At 36.8% G+C, this 25,160-nt stretch overlaps 1 protein-coding gene across 1 annotated transcript in view; it reads right to left on the minus strand.

Annotated features, from left to right (window-relative positions):
- LOC139155343 (ras GTPase-activating protein 1-like) overlaps window positions 1-12,537 on the minus strand; it is a 61,650-nt gene extending 49,113 nt beyond the window's left edge. The window contains exons 1-3 of the mRNA XM_070730478.1: window positions 12,077-12,537; window positions 3,157-3,309; window positions 1,223-1,358 (exon numbers count right to left, since the gene is read on the minus strand). Of these exons, the coding sequence (XP_070586579.1) occupies window positions 1,223-1,358; window positions 3,157-3,309; window positions 12,077-12,510 (723 nt within the window). The 5' untranslated portion in view covers window positions 12,511-12,537. The remainder of the gene's footprint in view (window positions 1-1,222; window positions 1,359-3,156; window positions 3,310-12,076) is intronic.
- Between the last annotated feature and the right edge of the window lie 12,623 nt (window positions 12,538-25,160).

Raw genomic sequence — 25,160 nt, forward strand, 5'->3', positions numbered from 1 at the left:
AAGTCTAATTTCCTCTTGCAAAAGCACCTTTGGGACACCTTTATTCTACCTGTCCAAGTTGAGAAAAAAGACTATACAAGCTTTTGGAACTTCCAGAACATTTCATCAGGTATTATCTATAAAAAGAAGGAATAAAGAACCACAGAAGTCCAAAAATATTTATTTTTGTTCCCAAGGTAGACCCAGTTGGCTGATTGCAGGTGTTCTTGGTATTGTATTACCGTATATTATTTATTTTCTCCTGAAAACTGTATTGTTCTGTATTCAGTCTATATCACAACTTTTATTCTGGGACTGACTTTGATGTAAAGTCAGTTCCAGAACTGTAATTATTCTGTGTCAATCTAGTTAATTAGGTATGGCATTTAGTTCCTCCAAAAAAGTGAACAAAGCTGTGAATCTTGAAACAGTGATTTTCAGTTTCTAATTCAATTTATTCTTTTTGTCCCATGAATCAGTATTGACTCCTGGCAACTGAAGTTCTCTTGACAAGATGTTTGGAAATGATTTAACATTGCTGTTTCCTAATGCTAACAGAGTGATTGCTTGTAACAGTGATGACAAACCTTTTCTTGTCCGTGTGCCAAAAGAATGCGTGCATGTGCCCACACACCTTCCCTCCCCCATGCATGCACACACCCAGCACATGCACACAATTCCTCCTGTCCCTGCACATGCACACAAACCTTACTGAAGACTGGGACATGGAAAAAATGGCCAAACCATAAGTGCATTTTCTGAACTTTAAGTTTGTCCATTGGGCTTTTTTTTTTTTTTTTACACTCTGGGGCTTCAGGAAACTTCCCTGAACCCTCCGGAGTGCAAAAATACAGCACAACAGGTAAAACAGAAGTGCGTTTTTCAAACCTCCGATTTGTTTGTTGGCATTTTTTTGCACTCCGGAGCTTCAGGGAAGCTTTTCTGAGGCATCCGGAGGGCCAAACGGCCTTTCCCAAGGCCAAAAATTAGCTGGCCCAGCATGTGCAATGGTACTGACATAAGGCAACGTCTCACATGCCTTCCAATATGGCTCTGTGTGCCACCTGTGGCACGTGTGCCATAGGTTTGCCATCATGGGCCTATAAGGTTATCCTTTGTGCTTTAATAGAACTCATTATCTCCAGATTTCCCACCTGGTACTTTAACCAGAGTACCAATCTGATTCACTTCCAATTAATTTCAAATATATAAAAATGCACATTCATATATAAAAAATACATACCTCTGGAGGTGCTACAGGAAACAATAATTTTTCCCCTTTAAGCAAACAAGACACATGGCTGTAATACCCTATTAGATCAGAAAGTGAAGAAAATCGTCGGCCACCAATGTAATAATCACCACACATTGCAATAATCCTATCAGAGAAAATAATAATCAATATTAGTATAATGTCCTTTTCTACTAAAAAAAGACTGCACATATAACAAAACTAGAGGCAGTCTTCATTAAGGCATATTCTTTCAGCAATTGTTTGAAGTTATGATGATGCTGCACAGGAGATGCTGGTAGCTGTGTCCCTTTCTGCACCCCTGCAGTACTGTCAACTTCCAAAAAACAAAATCAATGGGGAAGCAGGCAGTTATTTGAAAAAGGTGATCACCTGACCACAAGACACTGTGATCATGTGGCATTCGCCTAACTATAGGGCAATTGAGAATATGGAATTGCTGTCATAAATTGGTGTGATCATGTGATATCACACCTTACAAGCAGATGGCTTAATGACAGTTCTCAGTTGCAAATGGTAATCAAGAATTTAATTTATATTCTACATTTCTATTCAACCAGGAAGTAAGTTTTTTAAGGGTACAGAAAGATAAAAAGCATAATTTAAAATTAATATTACAATTGATTGATTAATTGATTGATTAGATTTCTAGGCCACCCCTCTCTGAAGACTCGGGACAGCTTACAACATATTTAAAAAACAGTACATTACAATAAAATCAATCCAAATTAAATTAAAATTACAAAGCAATCTAAAATCCCTAATAAAATTAAAAATCAATCACATCCATTCGTATAGCAATCATACAATCATTCGTTGGCCAGGGGCTAAGATCTAATTGGGCCAAGCCTGACGACATAAATGAGTCTTAAGACTCTTACAAAAGGCAAGGAGGGCGGGGGCAGTACGAATCTCCGGGGGGAGCTGATTCCAGAGCCCCCCCCCCCCGAGATAATAACATCAGCCTTATTCTTCTTTTCAGCAAATCAAAGATAATTTAGACTTAGATTTAGAATAACTTTATTGTCACTTTGAATGTAATTGTCAATTTGAATGTAACACTAATTGGAATACATTAAAATGAATTTTTGTTGTATACAGCTCTCAAAGGGTCCCAACCTCCAATGTACACTACATAAGCATGACAAAATAAATAAATTAAAAATTATGCATATATCCACATATATTATATGAAATGGAGAAACTGTCTAGTCAATTTATTTTCAAAATCATGGAAAGACAGATCTCTTTTGAGAATTTTGTCTAGAACATGAGCAACATTAAACAAAGCCACATTTTTTTTAAAAAAATGACAGCTGTACAACATGTGGCTAAACTCTCAGCAGCTGCCATTCTTTAAGCAAAAGAAGCAACCTTTCTTGATTCTTTCCAACATTTACAAATTAATCTGTTGTTTTTAAATTAGAAATTATATCAAGCATATATGCTAGAAAAAATATGTTTGACATACACTTCACAATATTTAAAAATTTGTGAAATGGTTATTAGAGAAATAAATCTCATCTTACCACAATATTTTACAAATGAAAATGTTTTAATGCGCGCTACAACTTCATCTTCTAGACCCAGTAATGAACAGAGGAACAATGATTAAATGAATAAAAAATGGGGAGGAGTTAAAAATAAGAATAAGAGAGAGAGAGAGAGTAGAAGTGGCCAATTCCCTATTAAATGTAATGTATAAGCAGTGGGCGAGCGCATGTGTTGTTCCACTTGTGTGAGTGGCAAGTGTGCACAAGCACATGCTCCTACCACTCACACAGAATCATCCCCTTTCCCCCTCCACCCGCTGGTTTGCCAAGCAGGAAAGCATGCAGACAGCTGCCTTAAAAGACCTGCTTCTCATATTTTTTAGGAGTTTATGGGAGCACAATTATCAATTTCAAAAAGAAACATTCACTCACCGAAAGTGATTAACAATATTGGTTTTGCTCAGAAATGAAAGTACAAATGATCCAGGCCGTCGGTCACTCTCTCGAATAAGGTAACTTCCAGGTTTCCCCGCCTGTCGAAGACGTTCTTCTGCAATTGTTCTGTCAAGTTTTCCATGATACCATCTGAAAGCCAAAGCACAAAGGCATGATATAGTCAATCCTGAATAAAATCTCCTACATACATTTTTCTTAGAGGCTAATGTAAGTAAATGAAAAATTTACTTCTAATGTAATAATCTAATACTTACTTTTGCGGAAATCTAAAAGTAACAATTATGTAGTTGTTTCATGTTTTTAAATTAAAATCATTTTATTTTAAAATAGGCATTAGAACTTCAGTGGTACTTATTCCTGCAAAAAATGAATGAATGAATGAATGAATTTATTTAAAAAGATAAATTTATAAATTTATTTTTTATAGTGTCCCATCTCACTTTTAAGTGGCTCTAGCTAGATTAAAATAAAATAAATAAAAATACTGAATATGTTGCAGGAAACAAAAGTAAAGATAGATAACAGCCAGGCATCACCTAACCATGTGATGGCGAACCTATGGCACTGTGCTACAAGTGGCATGTCTGAGAGCATGCAAGCTGTTGCCCTATGTCAGCTCCAGTGTGCATGTACGCACTGGCCAACTGATTTTTGGCCTTCCAAAGGGCTGGGGGCATCTCCAGGCTTCAGAAAACCCTCAGGAACCTTGGGAAGGTGAAAACCATCTCCCCTGCCCTCCAAAAGGCTAAAAATCAGCTGGATTCCAGTTTTTTGCCATCCACAGGTTTTGGAGGCTTTGGTCAGCCCTGCGTGTAGACACTGGGGGGATCATGGGGGATTGTGCACGCATGAGCAGGGGGAGGGCATTGCATTATGGATATGGGCACATGAGCATGCAATATCATGTGAACACGCACCCTTTTGGCAACTGAGAGGAAAAAAGTTCGCCATCACTGACCTAACCTATCACCCATACAATCGAAACATGGGCTCTCTCAGAGTCCCTTGCTTGAACACAAAGCCAATTTTTCAAAGCCTTATGCAAGGCCAAAGACTACAGTGCCAATCTAACTTCAGGGGAAGTGATATTTCAAATGGGAGGTACATAGAGAAAATGTTCTCCTTCTTGGCCCCACCAGCTATGTCATTATTCAGAGCATGCCCTTCCTGCTAGATTGGATAAGATGGTTAGAAACAGTTGGGGAGAGACGCTTCTTCAACTAACCTGGTCCTATGCCATGAATGCTATAAACATAAATTTCCTTCCTTGCAAGAATGCAATGAATTACAACATTGTGCCCCTATCAGATAATCAGAATAAAATTCCATTCTGTAAGTTATACATTTGGCAGGTCTAAAATGTTCACATAGTGCCGTGATGGGAAACCTAATGGCATGTGTGCCGTAAGTGGCACACAGAGCTATCTCTCTGGGCATGCTAGCTGTCATCTGTTGTTCTTCCAGGTTCCGGCAGACATATGTGTGCTGGCCAGCTGGTCTTCACACATGCATGTGTGCCAGACACCAGAAGAGAAGGTGACTGGTGCGCATATGCATGCCGGAAGCTGAGCTTCTTGGTGCGCACATACATGCCAGGGAACTGCTCTTCCAATTTACAGCGCCCCCACGCATGTGCACCAGAGAGTTACTCTTCCAGTTCATGGCGCTGTCCCACGCACCACGCTCCCATTTTGGCACTTGGTGCCAAAAAGGTTTGCCAACACTGACATAGAATATGTTAGTGAAAGTATTTCTGTTGATCTTTTTCCAAACTTGTACTTAATTTTTATACATAAACCACACAGTCTTCATTGATTCCACATCTGATCCCAATTTAAATTCTACATCAGTTTAGCCACTACATGCATCTGATGAAGAGATCTGTAACTCAAAAAAAAAAAATCATTGCCTTTTAATCAATTGGATATTTATTTATTATTTAGATTTGTATGCCGCCCCTCTCCGCGAACGCTGAAAAGATGCTAGCAAAACCCTATATGTTAAACCAGGCCTATCAAACTGGCGGCCCATGGGTCGGATGTGTCACATGTAGGTCACAGTCACCCCAGCTCCACCCCAGGCAAAAACATCATGATACATCACATGACACAATCAAGTTTAACACCCATGCCTTAAACTAACATAGGTTCCAACTGCCTGAATACCTATTATCATACCTAACTTCATATATAAAACAACTGTATCCAAAAATGTTTGTGTTATTTAAGTTTCCCAGATTTTTAAAGCTCCAAATCAACATTATATTTATGATGCATACTAAATATTCCATCATGCCTATTATTCTGGGATGCTATTTGCCATAGTTAGAACTACCAAGTCTCTCTCTGTCTCATTAACATATATCACTCACCCACCTAAATATATTATTTTCTCACACTGCTCTGCAAACTCATTGCTTCAAAAAAGTGTGATGTGATTGCACTGAGATAAATCCTGCAGTTTAATATTTATTAATTCTTGTATGATTTCTCCCAGTACAACTATAAAACAAATCATTACATCTGTGATCCAGTTCGGTACAATGTGTAGAATACAATAGAGCAATTCAGAGTATAGTAATATTTAAGAAGAATGTCTTTAACTCATCCTGCTTCCAATTCAAAATCTTCCTCAATTCTGTCTCATACATGCTAACAGGAAACACAGTCCACACAAAAAAATGTTAGTGTACAGTAGGACAGTGTACAGTATGGCTGTGTACAGTTTTGTCTTTTTAATGAAGTAATACCATTTGCTACTTGTTCATGTTCACTTTGATAAGGAAAAGCTTGGAAGTACTGATCAACAGGTTTCTGAATCAGGTGATCCTTGAATCAATTTCCTTGATCACAACCTTTTAGGAAGATGCAAGAATCCTTAAGGCTACAGTAGGCAGAAGACATAAAGGTGATGCATACTATCCTATTTATAAAATATCACTGTAATCACTCCAAACTCTTGCTACTGATTTTTATTCCAATTTGTCATCTTAATTTGTATCACTTGACTAATTTCCACTTAAATCTTATTTATGCAACTTGCAATTCCTTTCTTTTTCTCTTCTACCTATCATTTTATACAATATTACAATTGTTCACTAAAAATTTGCTTTAGTTAATGAGCCCTTTTTTGTTGCTCAATTATTAAATGTATGATTTTTTTTTCTTTTTAATGTATAATTCAAAAAAAATGTACTATTGTATCGCACCACCTTGTCTTTTACATCTGGGAATAGAAAATTAGCCTGTAAAAATTACTCTTTTTTTTTTCTTTTAGTCAGCTGTCAGCCCTTACTATGGGGATGAAATTGCAAAGAAATGTTTTTTCTTTATCATTAATACATAAAGAGGTTTGAATGGTTAACATTTGCAGCAACTTTAAATTAATGATCTATGTGAGTTAAGGAAACTGTAATGTGTAGAAACCTAAAAAAGATTCTACACTTAAACTCAAGGTTTGCATCTAGTCAAATTATGGGTACTTGATTATGGGCATATAGGTGGGATGTTCAGAGTACCCTGGAATTTCACATTTTGTATTGAAGCAGCGGGATAGACCTATGGCAGTTTGACTTTGTTTGTGGAAAGCTGGGGGAAGGTCACAAATAGAGATACACTTAATAAGACTACAGCTTGCAACAAAGTTGTAATCATGAGCCAAGCACCTAAGTACCCCATTCATGTCCACATTACAGTGGGGATGCTGGGACAGCCACAGTCTTTATGTACTGGTCTTAGGCTTCCCTCTTTCAGTAACATAATTTTGAATATTCTCTGAACAAGTGATTATAACTCAAGGACTACCTATAGATCCTCTTAATAAAGTCTTTATTATTCATTTATTTTACAATAATTAAGTATTACATCAGTCTTCTGACTCTGGTCAATATATAAAATAATTAAGAAAATATTTAAATGAAATGCATAAATATAAAGAATACTAGCCAGCCTGTTCAAAATATTAATCTTGGCAATATATACATATGCTTATACAGTATAATTGTTGACCCAGTCCCTGGAGATTGTCACATAAAGACCTGAATGAATACCTCCAAACTGGACTGAATTTCATTTATGTGGAGCAAATAATTCCACAAAAATATATTTGATAGTGAAAGGAATTTTATTCCCCTTCAGAGATAATTGGCAAGACTGAGAGACCCTCTGGACTAAACTCTCGACCCATTAGAAGGTGGTAGCTTCAGCTAGGACGGTTTTTGCACAGCTATGTCTTGCTTGCCAATTCTGGCCATTTTTTAATTAGAAAACCCTGTTCAATCACTTGTGACTCAGTAACCTCCTGTTTAGATTGCTGAAATATACTGTACATGGGGTATCCTTAGGAAGCATAGGTAAAGTTAGCATAAGTTCCGAAAGTATAGTTAGTACAAAATGCAACAGTCCAAGTAACCAGGTATTTTGGTCACTGTTACATTTCTTACGGAGATACAGTCTTTTTCTCATATTTGCAGACAACAGTTAAGATGCGGTTATTCCATCAGGCTAAGGAGAAAGGTGTGCTGTGATTGAAGATGTGAATTCAGCAGACACTTATATATACAGTGGTACCTTTACTTAAAAACTTAAATCATTCCATGACCAGGTTCTTAAGTAGAAAAGTTTGTAAGTAGAAGCAATTTTTCCCATAGGAATCAATGTAAAAGCAAATAATCCATGCAAATCCATTAGGAAAGAAATAACAGCTCGGAATTTGGGGGGAAGGAGAATAAAGAAGAGGAGGACAGTCATTGCGGAAGGAAGAAGGTGAGGTGAGGGGAATCAAAAATATCCAAAACTTTAAGTCTTAAAAAAAAAAAGAGGGACTCTGAGGCAGCGAGGAGTGGCACACGCTACCCATACAGCCGGCGCGAGACTGCCTCCCATAAACTGCGCCAGTAAGAGAAACCCAGGGGGAATGGCAAGAAACTGGCCAGGCCTTCATCCTGCTCTGAAATTTCCTTGGAAATTTTTACGGGCTTGGGTTCTTAAGAAAATGGTTCTTAAGAAGAGGCAATTTTTTTTAAAATACCTGGTTCTTATCTAGAAAAGTTCTTAAGTAGAGGCGTTCTTAGGTAGTAGTACCACTGTATTGTATACTCTCTGGTTTGTATTATTTGATAACTATGGTTATTTTATCAGTGGCCTTAGTTGCTATTTTGTGAAAGCTTGACTTGGTGATGTTTGGGAACTATAGGGAAGGGTATGAATCTCAAGTTTAGTTTTGATACAGTATTTATAATTGTGTGGAAATTAATTTTTTTGTCATGCTTACATTATGATACAGATACAGGTAGTCTTTGACTTACAACCAATCATTTAGTGATTCTTCAAAGTTCAACTCATTACTGTTTTTCACACTCACAACTATAATAGCATCTCTGTGGTCATTTTATTTAAAATTTGGGTGCTTGGCATCCACGTTTTAAAGTGATATGCAAAATGTAACTTTTTATTAAATTTCAAGACAAGTTCAATTAAAATTTTCTAGTGGGAATCTTTTTTTATATAATGGTGTTCATAATTACTAATTTTCCCTTTTAAAAATAAATATTAAATTAATTTCACCTACAACTCTACTTATCAAAAAGATAAGAAAAAACAAAAAACATTTGCATTTAATTTCATAGATGATTTAATAATTTTTATAAAAGTTTTCAGTTTAAAAAGATGGTGGGTGATATTCATTTATTGTTTTCATGTTCATATTAATTTCAATATTCTATTAATTTCCGGTCTTTTTATGGGATATTTATGTCTTACCGTTTTATACTTAAGCAAGCAATAAAATATAGAAAAAGTTTACATAGAACAGTATGTCATTGAAGCTGATATATAAAATAGCTCTTTTCAAAATTTTACTTCAAATGTATTTTTCAGATTACACAGTAACTACAATAGTTAATAAAACTTAGCAAACAGTTTAATAATTTTATAGTGATTCTATATTGACGTAAAAGTCAAGGCCTTCTGAGTTTGTATATGCAAGTATACTGTACAGGCAATCCTTCCTTACAACCACAACTGAGTCCAAAATTTATGTTGCTAAATGAGACATTTGTTAAGTGAGCTTTATCCCATTTTACAACCTTTCTTGCCAGAGTTGTTAATTGAATCACTGCAGTCCTTAAATTACTAGCTTATTTTTTAAAGTTAATCTGGCTTCCCCATTGACTTTGCTTGTTAGAAGGTCACAAAAAAAGTGATCACATGATCCCAGGACACTACAAAGGTCATAAATATGAATCCGTTTTGCCAAGCATCTGAATTTTGATCACATGTCCATGGGGATGCTGCAGTGGTCATAAATATGAAAAACGGTCATGTCACTTTTTTCAATGATGTTGCAATTTTGAACGGTGAATGATTGTAAGTCAAAGACTACCTGTATAGCCGCATATGCAATGGAAACAGAGGAAAAAGTATCTATTGCAACTGACACCAACTGGGTGGTGGCGATGGAAGAGACACACAATTTCCCCCTTTTTCATTAGCATGCAATTTCCAGGGTTAGAATATTTTAGGGATTTGTCTAGGCAACGTATGAATTTTCAATTTCCCAATCCTCCATATCACAGTACCAGACTTGTCAACAATAGTGCAGAAAGACTCTGTGAGCAGACGTCCCACAATGGCTGCAAAGAAGTAAAGATCTGCAGGTGTACAGTATCTGGATCTAGTATGGACACTTTCTATTCCTACTGGCAGCTCCTCTTTCCCTTAATTTAGAAAAAGAGGCATCGATTAAGGAAATTAAAAAGCAGTGGTTACATATCCTATTGCCACCCCCTAACTGTTAAAAGGTACTTTCCTATGCTAACCCAAGTAACATGCAAGTCCAGGAAATGGAACTTTTCCTTTAATGAACACCTGTACACCTTTTTCAGATCAAAATACTGCTCCAGATAACAGCTCCAGATATATTAACTTAACACTTTTATAGCTATCCTGTTAATAAAGCAGCTGCACACATTTAATTTTTTTTAAAAAAAATTATCAATGAATTTATATAGTTATCCCTCACCAAACTTGACTCTGTGGTGGTATACAAAATAGCATAAAGTTAACTTTTCATCTAAGGGAGTAGTTGGGTACACAGATTATCTATTAATAATAATTTCTTAAACTTCCATGCGGATTGATTCAATAATTCATGGAAGCCACCCAACTCTCAACAATCAAAATGACTGTCTTAAATCAATAAAAGATAAAGGCATTATCCCTAAATGTCCATTTAATCTATTTTCAGCGAATTAGCAATGACACCGTTCAAATGTCAGAAAATATCTCATTTTTGTAAATTCATATCATATGCATAATATAAACTTAATGTAACATAATGTAAATGCTTCTCTTGAAGTATTTGGATGCAGAAGATTTGTCCTTTATTTTTCAAGGATAAATCTTTTTAGGAATAGTATTTTTATAAAAATGATTATAAGGCTACTACTGGAAACTGACAATACATGGATTCAAAATAGTGATAATTTGTCACCAATACATTTGTCTCTTTTTAGGAAAGGAGCACAGATTGGATATATCCATATCTTCCAGAATGGCGCTAAATCATTTTACTTTTGTATCTATTCTAGGTTTATTATGGCATTAGTTATGATCATCCTAAATAAAACATCTGTTTTATGTTACAATAGTTTTTACCATAGAAATAGTATTCAGGGTTCAAAAATCATTTTAGCAAATGAGGCTATAGAGCAACTATGTGCCACTTCAATAAATTCAATTGCTAATAAATAAATGATTTTATCTATTTTTGTGCAATATCCTGCTCATAAAAGGACAACTCTTTAGAAATAAAAAGCCACTGGATTATGCAGTAGCTGCAATGGATGAGATGAAGTATATTTTGCCCCATTGGAAAAGCTAAACTACTTCCCATTGTTTTTTATACACACAGCAAGAAAGCTGGTTTAAAGCTTTGCAGTTTTAAGTACCTAAAGCTTCTCAGTCCCCACTTGAACCTGTTCTGATGTCAGGATCAACATCTCTGCCACTTTCAAAGTTAATCCATTAAGAGAATGTATACCATTATTTCTTTTATTTATTAGAAAATATCTATTTTTTTTAAAAAAAACATTTTCTGTCTAAACTCAACAGACAGTGACACTTTTAATGTCAGAGACAAGTTATCAGGTGCAAAGAGTGATATTCTGTATTTATTTATATTAGATATTTCAGAGAGATGTTACTACCATTTTTGCTATTTTAGAAACATAGAAACATAGAAGATTGAGGGCAGAAAAAGACCTCATGGTCCATCTAGTCTACCCTTATACTATTTACTGTATTTTATCTTAGGATGGATATATGTTTATCCCAGGCATGTTTAAATTCAGTTACTGTGGATTTACCAACCACATCTGCTGGATTTTGTATCTTACAAGAAAAGCTTGGCATACAAAAGTGTTGTGTTACACCATGGCAGCACAGCAAACCTTTATATGCAGAAAATGCTATAGTTAAAAAGATAAGCAAGTCTCATATAGTATTTTTGGTTTCAGTCATGGATTCCCTTAAACGAAAATACTGAGGGCTGTAAAAGCTTTCGGGAAACGCCCACTTCGGGAAGCTTTGAGGCAAAAAGCGAAGGAAAAATGTCATATTTTTATTAATTTTCAAGCGAAGGGACGGAGGGGAAAGACTTAATTGTCAGGTTTTCAGTTTTTCCAGGCAAGCAGGCAGTTGACTAAGCAGCTTCCAACGGGATGCGGGGAGAGAAAGAGGAGGCGCAAAAGAAACTTTCAGGACTTGCTGGGAGTTTTGACACACACAACACATTTCCACCGGGTGCGGTGCTAGAAACCGAGACTTTGGGGAAGGATCCTCGTTCGGAATCCTTAGTCTTGGATGAGGTCGGTGGGGGGGATGTGGGGCATACTCACTGGTTCGTGGGGGGCGCGTTCAGCGGGATGGCCACCTCCTCTTCTTCGTACTCGGGCCCGTCGAGAGAGTCGCCTTCATCCACCGTGCTGAGTCCCCCGGCCGGAAGCGGCGGCTGCGGAGGCGGCGGCAGAGGAGGGAAGCTACCGGCAGGATTGACGGCGGGGCCAGTGCCGCCGCCGCCGCTCTCGGAAAACGGTAGCGTCGCGGCTAGCGGCCCCTTGGACATCTCCGCCGCAGGGGCAGGCCTGGAGCCCACCGCGAGCGCGCCCGAGGCGGGAGAAGCGTTCAGGCCGGAGCCTCCTAGAAGAACCGCCGCCGCGGTCTTGGTGCTCCCGCTGCGGGGGGCTGCGTTGGCGGGCGGGCAGTGTCCCCCCGCTTCTCCGGCCGCTCCCGAGCTGCCCTCTTCGCCGCTAGCCTCGGCCGCCGCCATCATGCTGCTCCGGCTCCCCCCACCCCTTCCCCGCCTTGAATGGGACAGCCCGCGGCCGGGAGGAGGCGGCCGAGAGGCACACGGGGAGAGAGAGAGAGAGAGAGCAAGCGCTGTTCTCCGCCTTCGCCTCTCAGCAGGGAAGGGAGGGAATCGGTGGACCTGTGCTGGCAGAGGCGCGGAATGGGAACAATGGGAGAGCCGCCCGGTAGGCAAGGTCTCAAGTCAGTTCCTGAGGTAGGGGGGCGTGACATTCCGCCTCTGGCACCGAAGGCGGCGGCGGCGGCGGCTCTCCGTCAACCATCCTCCCTGCTTGGACTCAAGTGGGCTGCTGTTTGAGGCGGCAGCGCCCCTAGTCTTCCCACTTGCCGTTCCTCCACACATACACACACACACCCCTCCGACTTTCTCCACGGCGCATGCGCGTCCTTTTGGCCGCCACTGTTTGCCCTGAGGAAAAAGCGCGGAAAGAACTTCTTCGGGGCAGTTGTCGGCCCAAGCTGGGCTTTCGGAGCGGGCAAGAGGCGCCCGTGACCCGGTTGGGAAAAGAAAGACGCGATCAGGGAGTGCCTCGCTTCCCGGCGGTCAGAGCTCGGAAAATAGTAGTGCAGAGGAAGCAGCGCAGTCTGCCAGTGTAATCGGATTGCGGAGACAGGTTTAAGAGTTCGTGGGTTTATAAAGCCTTTCTTGGCTGCCTGCAATTTGGTAGTTCGAACCTCACCAGGCTCAAGGGCGACTCAGCCTCCCCAGCCTTCCGAGGTGGGTTAAAATGAGGAGCCAGATTGGGGGGCAATATGCTGACTCCACAAACCTCTTAGGGAGTAAAGTACTGTGCAGCTGTACATAAGTGTAAGTGGTATTACTATTTCTGAGGGGTGCAAAAAGGTTTCTCGCCCATGAAAATCTCTGCCGCATTTTAAAGGGGTCTGATTTTTTCTTTAATGCGACTGTCACATTTGACTTTGTAGTTAAAGTGAGGCAAAGAAAAAGGATATCTCCCCCACCCCCCCATGGGTATCCTGGTATAGATGTCTTTCTTAACTTTGGCAACTTGAGGTCCACATGCCTTGAAAGTTGCCAAGGTTGAGAAACACTGATAAAGATGAATTGGTGGATGTGGTAATGGTTTTTGCCTCTGATTCATAGAATTCAAGCTAGTTAAATGTGATAACATCCCTCAAGGTTGTGGGTTAATGTTTTTTTTTGTTTGCTGCAATTTACAAATAAGATTATTGCTAGCTTTGGTCCTTTCAGCCCAAGTTTCTTGGATGTAACCCCAGTACGATGTCATCAAGGTCAACAAAAGCAGGCCTTTATGTATTTATAGCATAATGGAAATAGCATTTAGACTTATATACCGCTTCACAGTGCTGTACAGCTCTATTTAAGCAGAGAGTAACCATATTACCCCAACAATCTGGGTGCTCATTTACCGACCTTGGAAGGATGGAAGGCTGAGTCAACCTTGTGCCTACTGAGATTCGATCTGCCAAACTGCTGGCAGCCAGTAGCTTGCAGTACTGCACTCTAACCACTGCACCACCGAGGTTTCAGACATAAACCTCTCTGTGCAGGTGACTCTTATGTCAAAGGCAACTTGGCTGTAACTGGGTGCAGAAACATCTGTCCGTGTGTTATGTACATATTTACTCATTTTTCAGTGTTGATATCCTGCCCAATTCAAAGGATTTTGGGCAGGTTACTGCATGTTAAAACTAAGAGCAGCCATAAAATAAAAAATATAAAAACAGTAACAATAAATCAAGCAAATAATATACTGTGACCCTCCCCAAAGTGTGCATGGATAAAGTTGGCAGAAATTGCAGCATTCCAGGCACTAGAGCTAAAGCCAAGGCATCCTTTGTATCTCATTCTCTAATGCAAAAGGGATACATTGCATTATAGCATTGTAGTTGTTTTCAAAATTATTTGATTTGAGTCTGTATCTTAATATATTATGTATTCCTATTTGGTATTTCAGAAATGTATTTTGCTAAAAACTGTTGTATTCACATGGAATAGGCCTGTTAATGGAACTCAAGATGCAAAAATAAAGAACTCACGGAAAACCCATAGGTCAGGGGTCTTCAATCTGGACTGCGGCCCACTACCGATCCATGTCATTCACAACTGGACTGCGTGAGTGACTGGGTAATATGCGTGAGTACTTTCAGCCCCAGCCCCACTTGTGCAAACAACATGTGCTTACGTGTTTACATGTGTATGTGACTGCCTCCCCAAAAATCACTCCCTCTTTTCCCCCTTCTCCCACTCCAGGCCGCCATCTCAGAAAAGTTGGGGAACTCTGCCCTAGGTGATATAGATGCTTCTCCCCATTCCACACCACCACTTCCTTTAGTTTTTCTAAACTTTTTTTCCTCCATGTTTTGGAGGAAAAGTCAATTTATATGGATGCTCATCTCAAAAAAGTGATTCTGGAATCGAACAACTTTAAAAAACCTCAGTAAATAAATAAATGGATGATTGGTAGATGAGGGGAAAAATGCAACCACAAAGATTCTTTGTTTTGTCTATTTATTCCCATTGTTTACAGCAGACCTGGCATTTTACAGCTCATGGACCACATCCGGCCTTTTGATTGTCCTTGTCTGACCAGTAGTGGTGGTGATGGGGTGATAGTGGCCTTCCACAACAAGTCCAATTACTCATGTGGCTTTTGGGGGAAACTAATTGTCCACCCTGGTTTATAGGAACCAAGCAGGAGAAATAGTCAGTACCCACTAACATTTTTTTTATTTTGAATGACCTATAATTTGGAAGAATTTTATTCTACATTAGGGTTGAACTTCAGAGTTATTGTGATAAGGATGGATAATGTTTTTTCTTTATTTTTTTCATGTTGAAAAATGGGAAATGGATGAAGAAAGGAAATTACAAAGAAAGGAAGGCACAAAGAAGCTAACAAAACTTTCCTTTCCTCTGCATCTTGGTACATGAGTATATTACATGCTTCTGCGTTTATTATTTTCTAATTTAAGATGCTAGTTCTCACAGAAAAATGTTTTCATTACAAAACACTGTAATGTTCTGAGATAACAGTAAACATAAGCTTCGTACAAAATTAATTTAGGAAGAAGGACAAACTGAAATTAGGTGAAAGGAGAATCCTAATCCCTGTGCGGCAGCCCAATACCAAGCCATGGCCCATTCAGAACTGGGCTGCATGAGCAATGGGTCAGAGCACACGCACACATGTAACTTGACTTGCGTGAGGGGAGGACAGCATGCATACAGCTCGACTAATGCAAGTAGCAGGCTGGTGTGCACATGCACCGCTTGACTTGCATGAGTGGCGGGCCAGCGTACAGTGTACAACAGGCATGTGCATTCTGGCCCATGGCTTGTGTGGGTCTATTCCCCGCTCCCCTCCTCACCAGGCCACCAAACCCTAAAGGTTAAAGATTGCTGATCCAAGCCACTCTAAAAACCTTATTATACTTTTATCCAAATTGTAGAATTGTTGTTAGTTAGTTAAGTGATGTGTAAACAAATGCTGTGGCCATTAAGTGAATCTGTCTTATTCAATGGGTGGCTTTTGTCAGAAACCGGAAGCAAACACCAGCAAGTGGTGTAAAATGTCAACAATCAGTTCCATGTGGGACTCTGCAAACGGCCATAAATGTGAGCTGATTGTCAAAATGCAGTCATGTCACCACGGGATGGCGCGGACCTCATAACTTCAAAATCAGGGCATATGCAGCTTTTGGAGGTCTGCCATAACTTTGAATGGTTGTTAAAAGGTTTGTAAGTTGAAAACTACCTGTATGACTGTTCTAAGCAGCTGCACAAAGAAAATATTCATGCATATAAATTAAACTATGTAAGTCAAAAAATAGTTCATTTTTAATGAAGTGGGGCTAACACAATTATATACTACCTCTTTATGATCTAGGAGTGTTAGAATTTATGACAGGTGTCAGAGTAAATTGGCAACTTGCTTTATTCTTAAAGTAGTTTCAGTTGCAAAGGAGACTTGAATGTAGCAAAGGATAGAATTCAGATTAGCAAGCTGCATAAGATGGCAAGCTGCAATACAGCTAATAGTATAGCTATACAACTTGTAACATATTGACATTGTTTATTTCTGTCAACAAATTGATTAGTTATTACAAAAAAGATGGAATATAAATGGTATGTAAATAATGTCATCTAAGGAGTCATTGCTTTTTGGAATCTGGCCTCATTGGAGGCCAGTACATAAAAACTGTATTATAATTAGAACAATGTTTAGAAAATAGGTACGGTGCTAAAACATAGCCAGTTAATGAATGGATTTAATTTCCAGGCTTCTTCCTTGTTTATTTTAACTTATCAAATATCCTCTATCAAAAATGAAGTCTATACTGATTTAAATGATCTGAAAAAAATATTTAGAAGCTCTTAGTACAAAAATGACATATCTCCAGGTAAGCAACAATGTGCACATTCTCTATTATTCATCAACACATTTTACTACAGGTATAACAGTTCAGTCACAAAACTTAGCCCAGCATAAAAAAAATAACTTATGGGTTCAGTAGAAAGAGATAGGAAGAGAAATACTTTGAAGAAGCTTAGTATGTGCTTGTGACTAATAAAGTATACCGTATCTCTAAACTAAACCTTTCTGAAAATTCATATTGCCTAACAAAACCTTTAAGGGGAAATTGCCCTTTTCAAAGAAGTTCAACATTCTGAAATCAGGTTGAAAATATACTTGGCAATTTCTATTGAGAATTGCATTTAGAATGTATGAAGTATTTTTAACCTGCAAACCTATGCCTTGGTCTTTACCAATATAACCACTTTGATTTACAAGTTGCATTATTTGCCTTTGGGCCTTTCCCCTACTTTGGTTTCATGTAAAATATTAATGCAAATGCCATTATATTTAATCATACCCCTATGGTGCCATTAAACTTTCAAAGCACAGAACAGTTGTGAGATATTATTAATTAGGTTACACTTAAATTGTGGTCCATTTACTGTTCTCTAGAGAGGCAAATGGTTGTAGTCACATGACCTTAATTCAGGTGGTATAGAAATACAGCAAAACAAATAAATTATTTATGATGGGCTGTTTGGGAATACAATATGCAGTAGCTTCCTAAATATGTAATTTGAGTTTGGAAGAGAAAAATAGTACATCACTAAATATAATGCAATAATATGTGAAATAAATGCTATTAGCTATAAAATGGTATAGTACCAGAATATGAGGACTTCCAACAACATAAATTAACTTACTGAAATACAGTATATGACTATATGCATTCACTTAATGTTGCATAGTTTCCCAAACAATGCATTAATTACTGGGAATTTTGAAAGCAAAACCCCCATGTTTCCAATACACAGCTGATCAGTTGGAATAAATGTTATTATAACAGCTATTTCAGTTTTCTCTGACATAAGGCCTTTTTCTATGCTATTCTGCCATTTTATCTTTTTAAGTGACAGTGAAAGTTCCATTCTCATGTTGTTATGGTATTCTTTTAAGAAAAAGAAAAGGAGAAATAACTAAGTATGCTCAAAGCATTTCCTAGATTTCCATGATAAAATATTTTTTACTGAATAAGAATCAGATATTATATAACATATAAGTATTTCCCCATTTTTTTAAAAAAAATCATCTTTCTGCCATTCCTCTAAACCTCTCAGGTATTTGTGATTGTTTATCTTCCATGCTATGCAGATGAAAGTAGATGAATTCCAAGAAAAAGAGAAGCTGAATCATCAGACATAAACATGCTATTCTTATTATCTTGGCACCTAAGCAAAGGCAAAATTTTCCTTTCAAATATCACTGTGTGGCAGCTGTGACTGTCCTTAATGAGTGTTTTACTTAAAATAGACAGAAACTGGGAAGGCTTAAATGGGAACGATACCAAGAAAACAGACCAACCAGCCAGATGGTGAGTGCTTCCAGCGGGGTGGGGGGAGAGGCGGACTGTGAAAGAGTCAAATCACAGCAATTAACAGAGAATAAAGGGACATGTGGGAGCACTTACACTTTTGTGAAACACTCTTGTTTTTCATCATCCCGTACACATTTATATGTATGCATATGTAATTATATCTGACAGACAGGTTGAGTATTTACTTTTGGTCTGTTACAGCTACATTTTAACTATTCCCAGCCACATTAAATCTTCCATTGGAAACTAGATGCAGTTTTTCCCAGTGCAATTCCTAAATTGTGATATTAATTGCAAGTGTTAAACAATTTTTATCAACCAAATTAATAGAAATATTTGTCTTTATATAATAAGTATGAAAGTAATAACTAAGAAAAGATTCATTCTCTTCTTACATGTTTTTGCTGAGAATTTTGGGCAATATTCATTAACCAGTTGCTTTTGAATGACAGGAAATAAATCCTATTAAGGACATATATAGTATCACAGTATTCACAACAAGCATTCTAAAAGTGCATGATACAAAGCGGCTTAAATAAATTACATCTTCCCAATCTGTTCTTTGTCAGATCCATTGGACAGCAGCTCTTATAATTCCCAATCAACTTGGCCCTTGGACAGTATGGTTTCCAAATTAAGGAATAAAACTTTATTGAATAACTTTTGTTAATGATTGAACTCACAGTGTATTTCACGATGGTAAATTTGGTTGGATTTGTCTTACTGTGGTACATAAACTTATAACATTATGATTTATTTAATTTACTTATTTATTCAAGCAGAGCTTAATATATGGATTTAGCCATATGTTGAGTCTCAATAATGATTGGGAACTTCAATTTCAGTGAGTTTTTCAATCTTGATGTTTTTCAGTTATCTATTTAGTTGTATTCAACAAGAACAACAAAAACACTAGCCATGATTATTCACCCTCCTGCATATATTTTTGGATATACAGTTTCATCGTTTGTACAAATCCATGCGTGATTTAGAATCAGATCAAGATCTAGACTTTGACAAACAAAAATCGGACCTTTTTTTTTAATGCAGGTGGAAAAGCATTGAAATCAAATCAAATCCAGGAATAAAACAATAAGCTTATATTCCATTTAGCAGATCTTAAACAGAAGTAAAATACAAGTCATTCAAATTTAAAAAAATGAATTTCATACCTATGTATAAATTTGTCAATTTCCCAAAAAACAGAGCAAAAAATAAGATGATATAAACCAACATTCAGTATGAGGTTGGATGGTAAATTTCTGACTCAAGATTTTCACAGATTTTCTGAAGCAACTCAGTTAAGGTATCTGAAATAAATTTGGTCTTAAAGCAGCTTTAAGTTCTTTGTTCCCACAGATTTTAGTCAATTCCAGGATTATCACTTTACTCATTTTTGTTTTCTCTCCAGAATCTCTTATTACTTTCCAGCAGTCTCGCAGTATTTCGAGTTGTGAAATTCATGCCAAATTCTGTGATTCAGAAATGTTATGATTTGTTTTTCTGCTGATTAAAGGAAATAGATACTAAAATGCTATCTCATTCATTGGGAAACTCATGTGGGCAGCACATTTTTTAAAAAACAGCAGTCAACTACCTCATATTTAAAAATAACATTAATTATGTCTGACATTTAAATTGCAATTCTCAAACACATTTTGTATTGAATATTAGATTACTGATTTTGCCAGTTCTGAAACAAACTTTCACTTGTTTTCAGAAGTATCTCTACAAATTAGAAGCTTTACTTAAATTCAGCATTAGTGCTACATATTTCATGCTTTATATATCAGATACAGAAGTACAGTATATTTGAATAATCTACAGTACCTCATTTTGCATTTCTCAGTTGTGAAATGACTGCAAACAACCTTGTAAGCAGATGCATCAGCAAATTCCATTCCATTTAATAAAAGAGCAAAATCAGATAATTGTGACACGTAGCACATGGCTTTGACATTGTGACACATATATCAAAGGAGTAGAGGTTGCATCACAGAACAATAATGCGTTTTTCATGTGTCTCTTCCCTGCATCGGAAATATAATCCCTTCTGAAGACTAATTTTTAGTGTGGCAGTCCAGTTGACACTGAATTTGTCAATCTCAGTTTCTCATCTTTTCATTCTTAATTTAGGCTCATTGTGCATATTTTAGCAATATATAATTTTGTTCATCTTATTAAAAATTGCTACTTTATTAAAACAAATTTGAATTTTAAAAGTTAACTCGGCTTTTTGGTACCCTGGTCTTGTTGCTAAGAATTATGAAAAGTGTAATCCAAACACCAGGTTGAACAATATTAGTTCCAAAGTGAATTTTTCTCTAGCCCCTATTTGTTGATTTTTTTTATATCAATGGAGAAAGCAGTGTCTGAAAGAATTTATCACAGGAGATAGATATTGAAGTGGAAAGTTGTGGAGCAAATCTGTGTATTCGTAAAGTGTATTCTTTCCATTTTCATTATTGGTCACAAAAAGTTAATATCATCCTTTTCAAAGTTACAAGTTAGATAAAATTTATTTAAATTGATGAAGGTGCTAAAAGGTTACTACTATTATAGAGTGAAAGAACTCTCTAAGGATAACTTTAAGAATAATCAACAAAATACAATGTTACCTAAATGAAAAAAAAGAATGAAAGACAAATAGCAGGCTTAAAATGTACTGAATTATATTGGCCATATACTAGTCTACTTATCTATATCTTCACATTGTTTTTGTTCTACTTTTTCAGTAAATGGAGATAAAAACTAATTATAAAAAATCAAAAAGTAAAGCAACTATAAAAATACAGATATCAATAGTAACCTCACACAATTTATTTTGTCAAAGGAGAAGCAACACATGTATGTTACATGTGTCTTTGTGTATTTCATGTCTTACTTCTGAACTGAGCTACAAATGTAGTGAAGCAGAGATCCAGTTCCCTAATTAAAAAGGACACTTAAAAATTTTTACTTGATGGAGCTGAAGAATAGATTCTGAATTTTAATGGTTTAAAATCATGGCAATAGGTTTACACAATGTGGCCATCATTGAAGACTGTTAGAAACCTACCTAGTTTATCCTCTGAAAACTGTGGATGAGGAATTCTGGGAATTGAAGTTTACTTAGCTTCCAGCTGTTAATGTTGAGAAACACTGCCCTAGGAAGTGTTTTGTTTGAAGTTTCAGTGAAGCAAAGCACAACTTGAAATGCTGCTACAGGAGAATCAAAACTCAGAGCCATTTTTCCTTAGCAACTGTATACATTCTTAATATTAACCAAAAGTATCCCTTAAGGTCATTTTTTTCTCTGATGCATTTTTCTAACTCATCCAAAATAATTCCAAGTACAAATATGAATACAATTTAGCATCTTTCTGATAGATCAGACAGCTTGAAAGAAAAAAGTAGGCAGTATTATATCTGAATATCACTATGTCTGAGAAAATTATCTTGTTATAAAGCTCTTGGTTTTAAAAAGGGCTTATTTTTTAAAAATATAACAATTAAAAACAAGGCTGGAATGTTTAATTCTATTCATTCTGCTTCATCTACTGCAAAATCCTATCAAATTTTCCCCTGTTTTAATCAACCATTTGTTACTTTACTTAGCTGCCCCAAAGCAGTTTTGGTTATTATTTTTTATTTGATTGATTATTTTTAGTTGACTAAAAGCAAAGGATAAAATTTAAAATGAATAATAGATCCTCTCTTCTAGCTTCATTTTTTGTATGGTTCATTTTCCCCCACACCCAGAACCTTTTACATTCCATCAACTATCCTTTCTGATCCTTAGTATCTTCTTTATAGCAACTTCAATCAGTTCAATGGCACTTTGTAACATCACTGTGTTATGAACAGCTGCATATTTTCAGGAACACTTTCTGTTCAATATATTAGAAATAGCATCTATCATTTCTTCGTTCTTTATGTGTGCAAAACATACATTTTATGTTTCTGAAATCGTTCTATTTTCATTCCTATTCCTTTTATATATATATATTTCCATGTCAACTGTTTTTCCTTCAGGTGGGTAATAGAGCTAGGTCAGCTTTCATTTTATCACATTGTGCTGTCTGGAATAGTTTTCTTTTGCTTTCAGTCTTGTAGCTGATAGCCTTGCAAGTTTAGGCAATTCTGCTTCTTTTTATTCATCCCTACTATTGCCAGTACAAATTTATGTTCATTTGTTTCTCCTAAGCATAATGGGGAAATGGCAATAATATAATCAATTATCTTATTAAGGAGTCCTATCCATTCTTTCAGCTTGGTTTAGAGTATGTTCTTTTAGGGACTACTCTCTTCTGAGTCTCCTGGATTGTTTCAGCCATTTTAATATTTAACTACATTCTAATTTCAACTATTCAATTATTTTGCCAATAGAAATAAATAAATTCCAGGAATAGTGCAGACAAATCAATTCTTAGTCCAGTTTTCCCTTGCCTTCCTTTAATAAACAGGTTACAGATAAATTCTTTTTTTAAAACTTTGCTGGAATGGATAGCACTATAAGCTGTAATTAGCATTTTTAACTTCAGAAAACATACTTTATTGACTGATCAACCTAGCCAACTATTCTTTCATGAAATTTATGTGCTTTTCTTACAGGAGCTAGGAGTGATACATATACCAATCCTTCATGCAAGCTATTTCAACAACGACCCTGTGAGGTTAAACTAAGAAAGCTAGCTCAAAAACACCCAATGAATTCCCATGGCTGAGAGTGGATTTGAATCTAGGCCTAATGCAAAACTTTTAACTACTATATCAGTACAGTGTTCCCTCAATTTCCACGGGGGATGCGTTCCGAGACCGCCCGCGAAAGTCGAATTTCCGCGAAGTAGAGATGCGGAAGTAAATACACCATTTTTGGCTATGGACCGTATCACAAGCCATCTCTTAACACTTTAAACTCCTAAATTACCATTTCCCATTCCCTTAACAACCATTTACTCACCATTATTACTGGTACTCACCATTGAATAGTGATCCTGATATTTATAAACATAATTATTTATTAACAATAATTTTTTTTTGTTATTTATTTGCAAAAATTATTAGTTTGGCGATGACGTATGACGTCATCGGATGGAAAAAACCGTGGTATAGAAAAAAAAACGCGAAGTATTTTTTAATTAATATTTTTTGAAAAACCGTGGTATAGGCTATCAGCGAAGTTCGAACCCGCGAAAATCGAGGGAACACTGTATATCATAACACAGTACTCAAATTATTTCCTTAGGCTCATGAATACCTAACTAAGGCAGGGGTAGGCAAAATTGGTTCTTCTATGACATGTGGACTTCAACTCCTGGAATTCCTGAGTTAGCATGATTGGCTCAGGAATTCTGGGAGTTGAAGTCCACAAGTCATAGAAGAGCCAACTTTGCCTACCTCTGACCTAAGGCAATAAACCATATGACATAAAAGGATACCACATTGATAATTATTTGTAATTGTTGTATTTTTATTGTTGATTAGAGAAAGAAGTGGCTTCTTGGAATAACAAAAACAGTAGGATTAATCTTGGATCCTAAGCATCTAGAGGAGTGGGGAGAAAAACGTGTTAGCACTTTCCAACTGGTGGGACGAAAGCAAAAATTAAATTTGATATCAATTAGTTTAAAATATCAAAGCTATTAAATACAATTAGCATAATTTATTCCTATGTTATTAATGCTTTCATCTGTCTGTCTGTCTGTCTGTCTATCTGTCTAACTATCAATTTATGATCAGTTCATTGGCAACTTTTGGAAAAACTCTCAAGACATTTCCCAGAACTTTGTGGGAACTGAATGTGGTGGTCCCAACTCTGAAGTTAGGTGTCCTTGATATAAAGTTAGGTGCCCATTCTGAGTCCATTTTGGAGTGAACGACATATAAATTAAACAAACAGACAAACAAACAAGCAAATAAATAATGAAGAGAAGTTAAAGAAATGTCCTTTGTAAGACCATAATTTAAATCAGACCTTCACAATTGTAGGAGATAAAAAAGCCATACTGATAAATAAAAAATAACTTCAGGCTACATTTTACAAATGTAAAATCTTAAGCAATCTTTTTGAACTGGTGGCTTTCAAATGGGTTGAACGACAACTGCCATCACAATCACCTGCATATGCAGTTATATAGTGCAGTTTATGGTGTGACGCAACTGAAAGTCACCATGTTACAAAGTCTTTCCCATACTTTTAATTAAATCTATTATTATTAATGATAACACTGCCTGTCTGTTAATATGTATTAATACCAGGACAAAGGTATACTATATGTTGTCTGCAATGTTTAGTTAAAACAATCAAGATAGCAGCCATGATAGGGTGATTAAAACTCCCCATTCTTTATGTGGATCACAATGCACATAAAAAACAGGCAGCGATTTGACCAAATATTTAATCAAGACTGCATAGCTGCAGTCTTTTTAGATATATCTTGTGAATACTCCTGATTATATTAGGAGCTTTAATTTTTTTTTTTAAAAAAAATGCTATTTGATTAGTGGTAGTATTGTTTAACACAGGTAGTCCTCAACTTACAACCATATTTTTAGTGACTATTCAAAGTTACGGCAACATTGAAACAAGTGACTGACAACCGGTCCTCATAATTTTGACTGTTGCCTCATTTCCATGGTCACATGATAAACATTCACGTGCTTGGCAATTGGCGTATATTTATGATGGTTGCAGTATCCTGGGGTTACATGATCACCATTATGACTTTCCACCTGGCTTCCAATAATTCAATTCAA

Source organism: Erythrolamprus reginae, unplaced genomic scaffold, assembly GCF_031021105.1.
Source record: "Erythrolamprus reginae isolate rEryReg1 unplaced genomic scaffold, rEryReg1.hap1 H_11, whole genome shotgun sequence".
NCBI classification, from domain to species: Eukaryota; Metazoa; Chordata; class Lepidosauria; order Squamata; family Dipsadidae; genus Erythrolamprus; species Erythrolamprus reginae.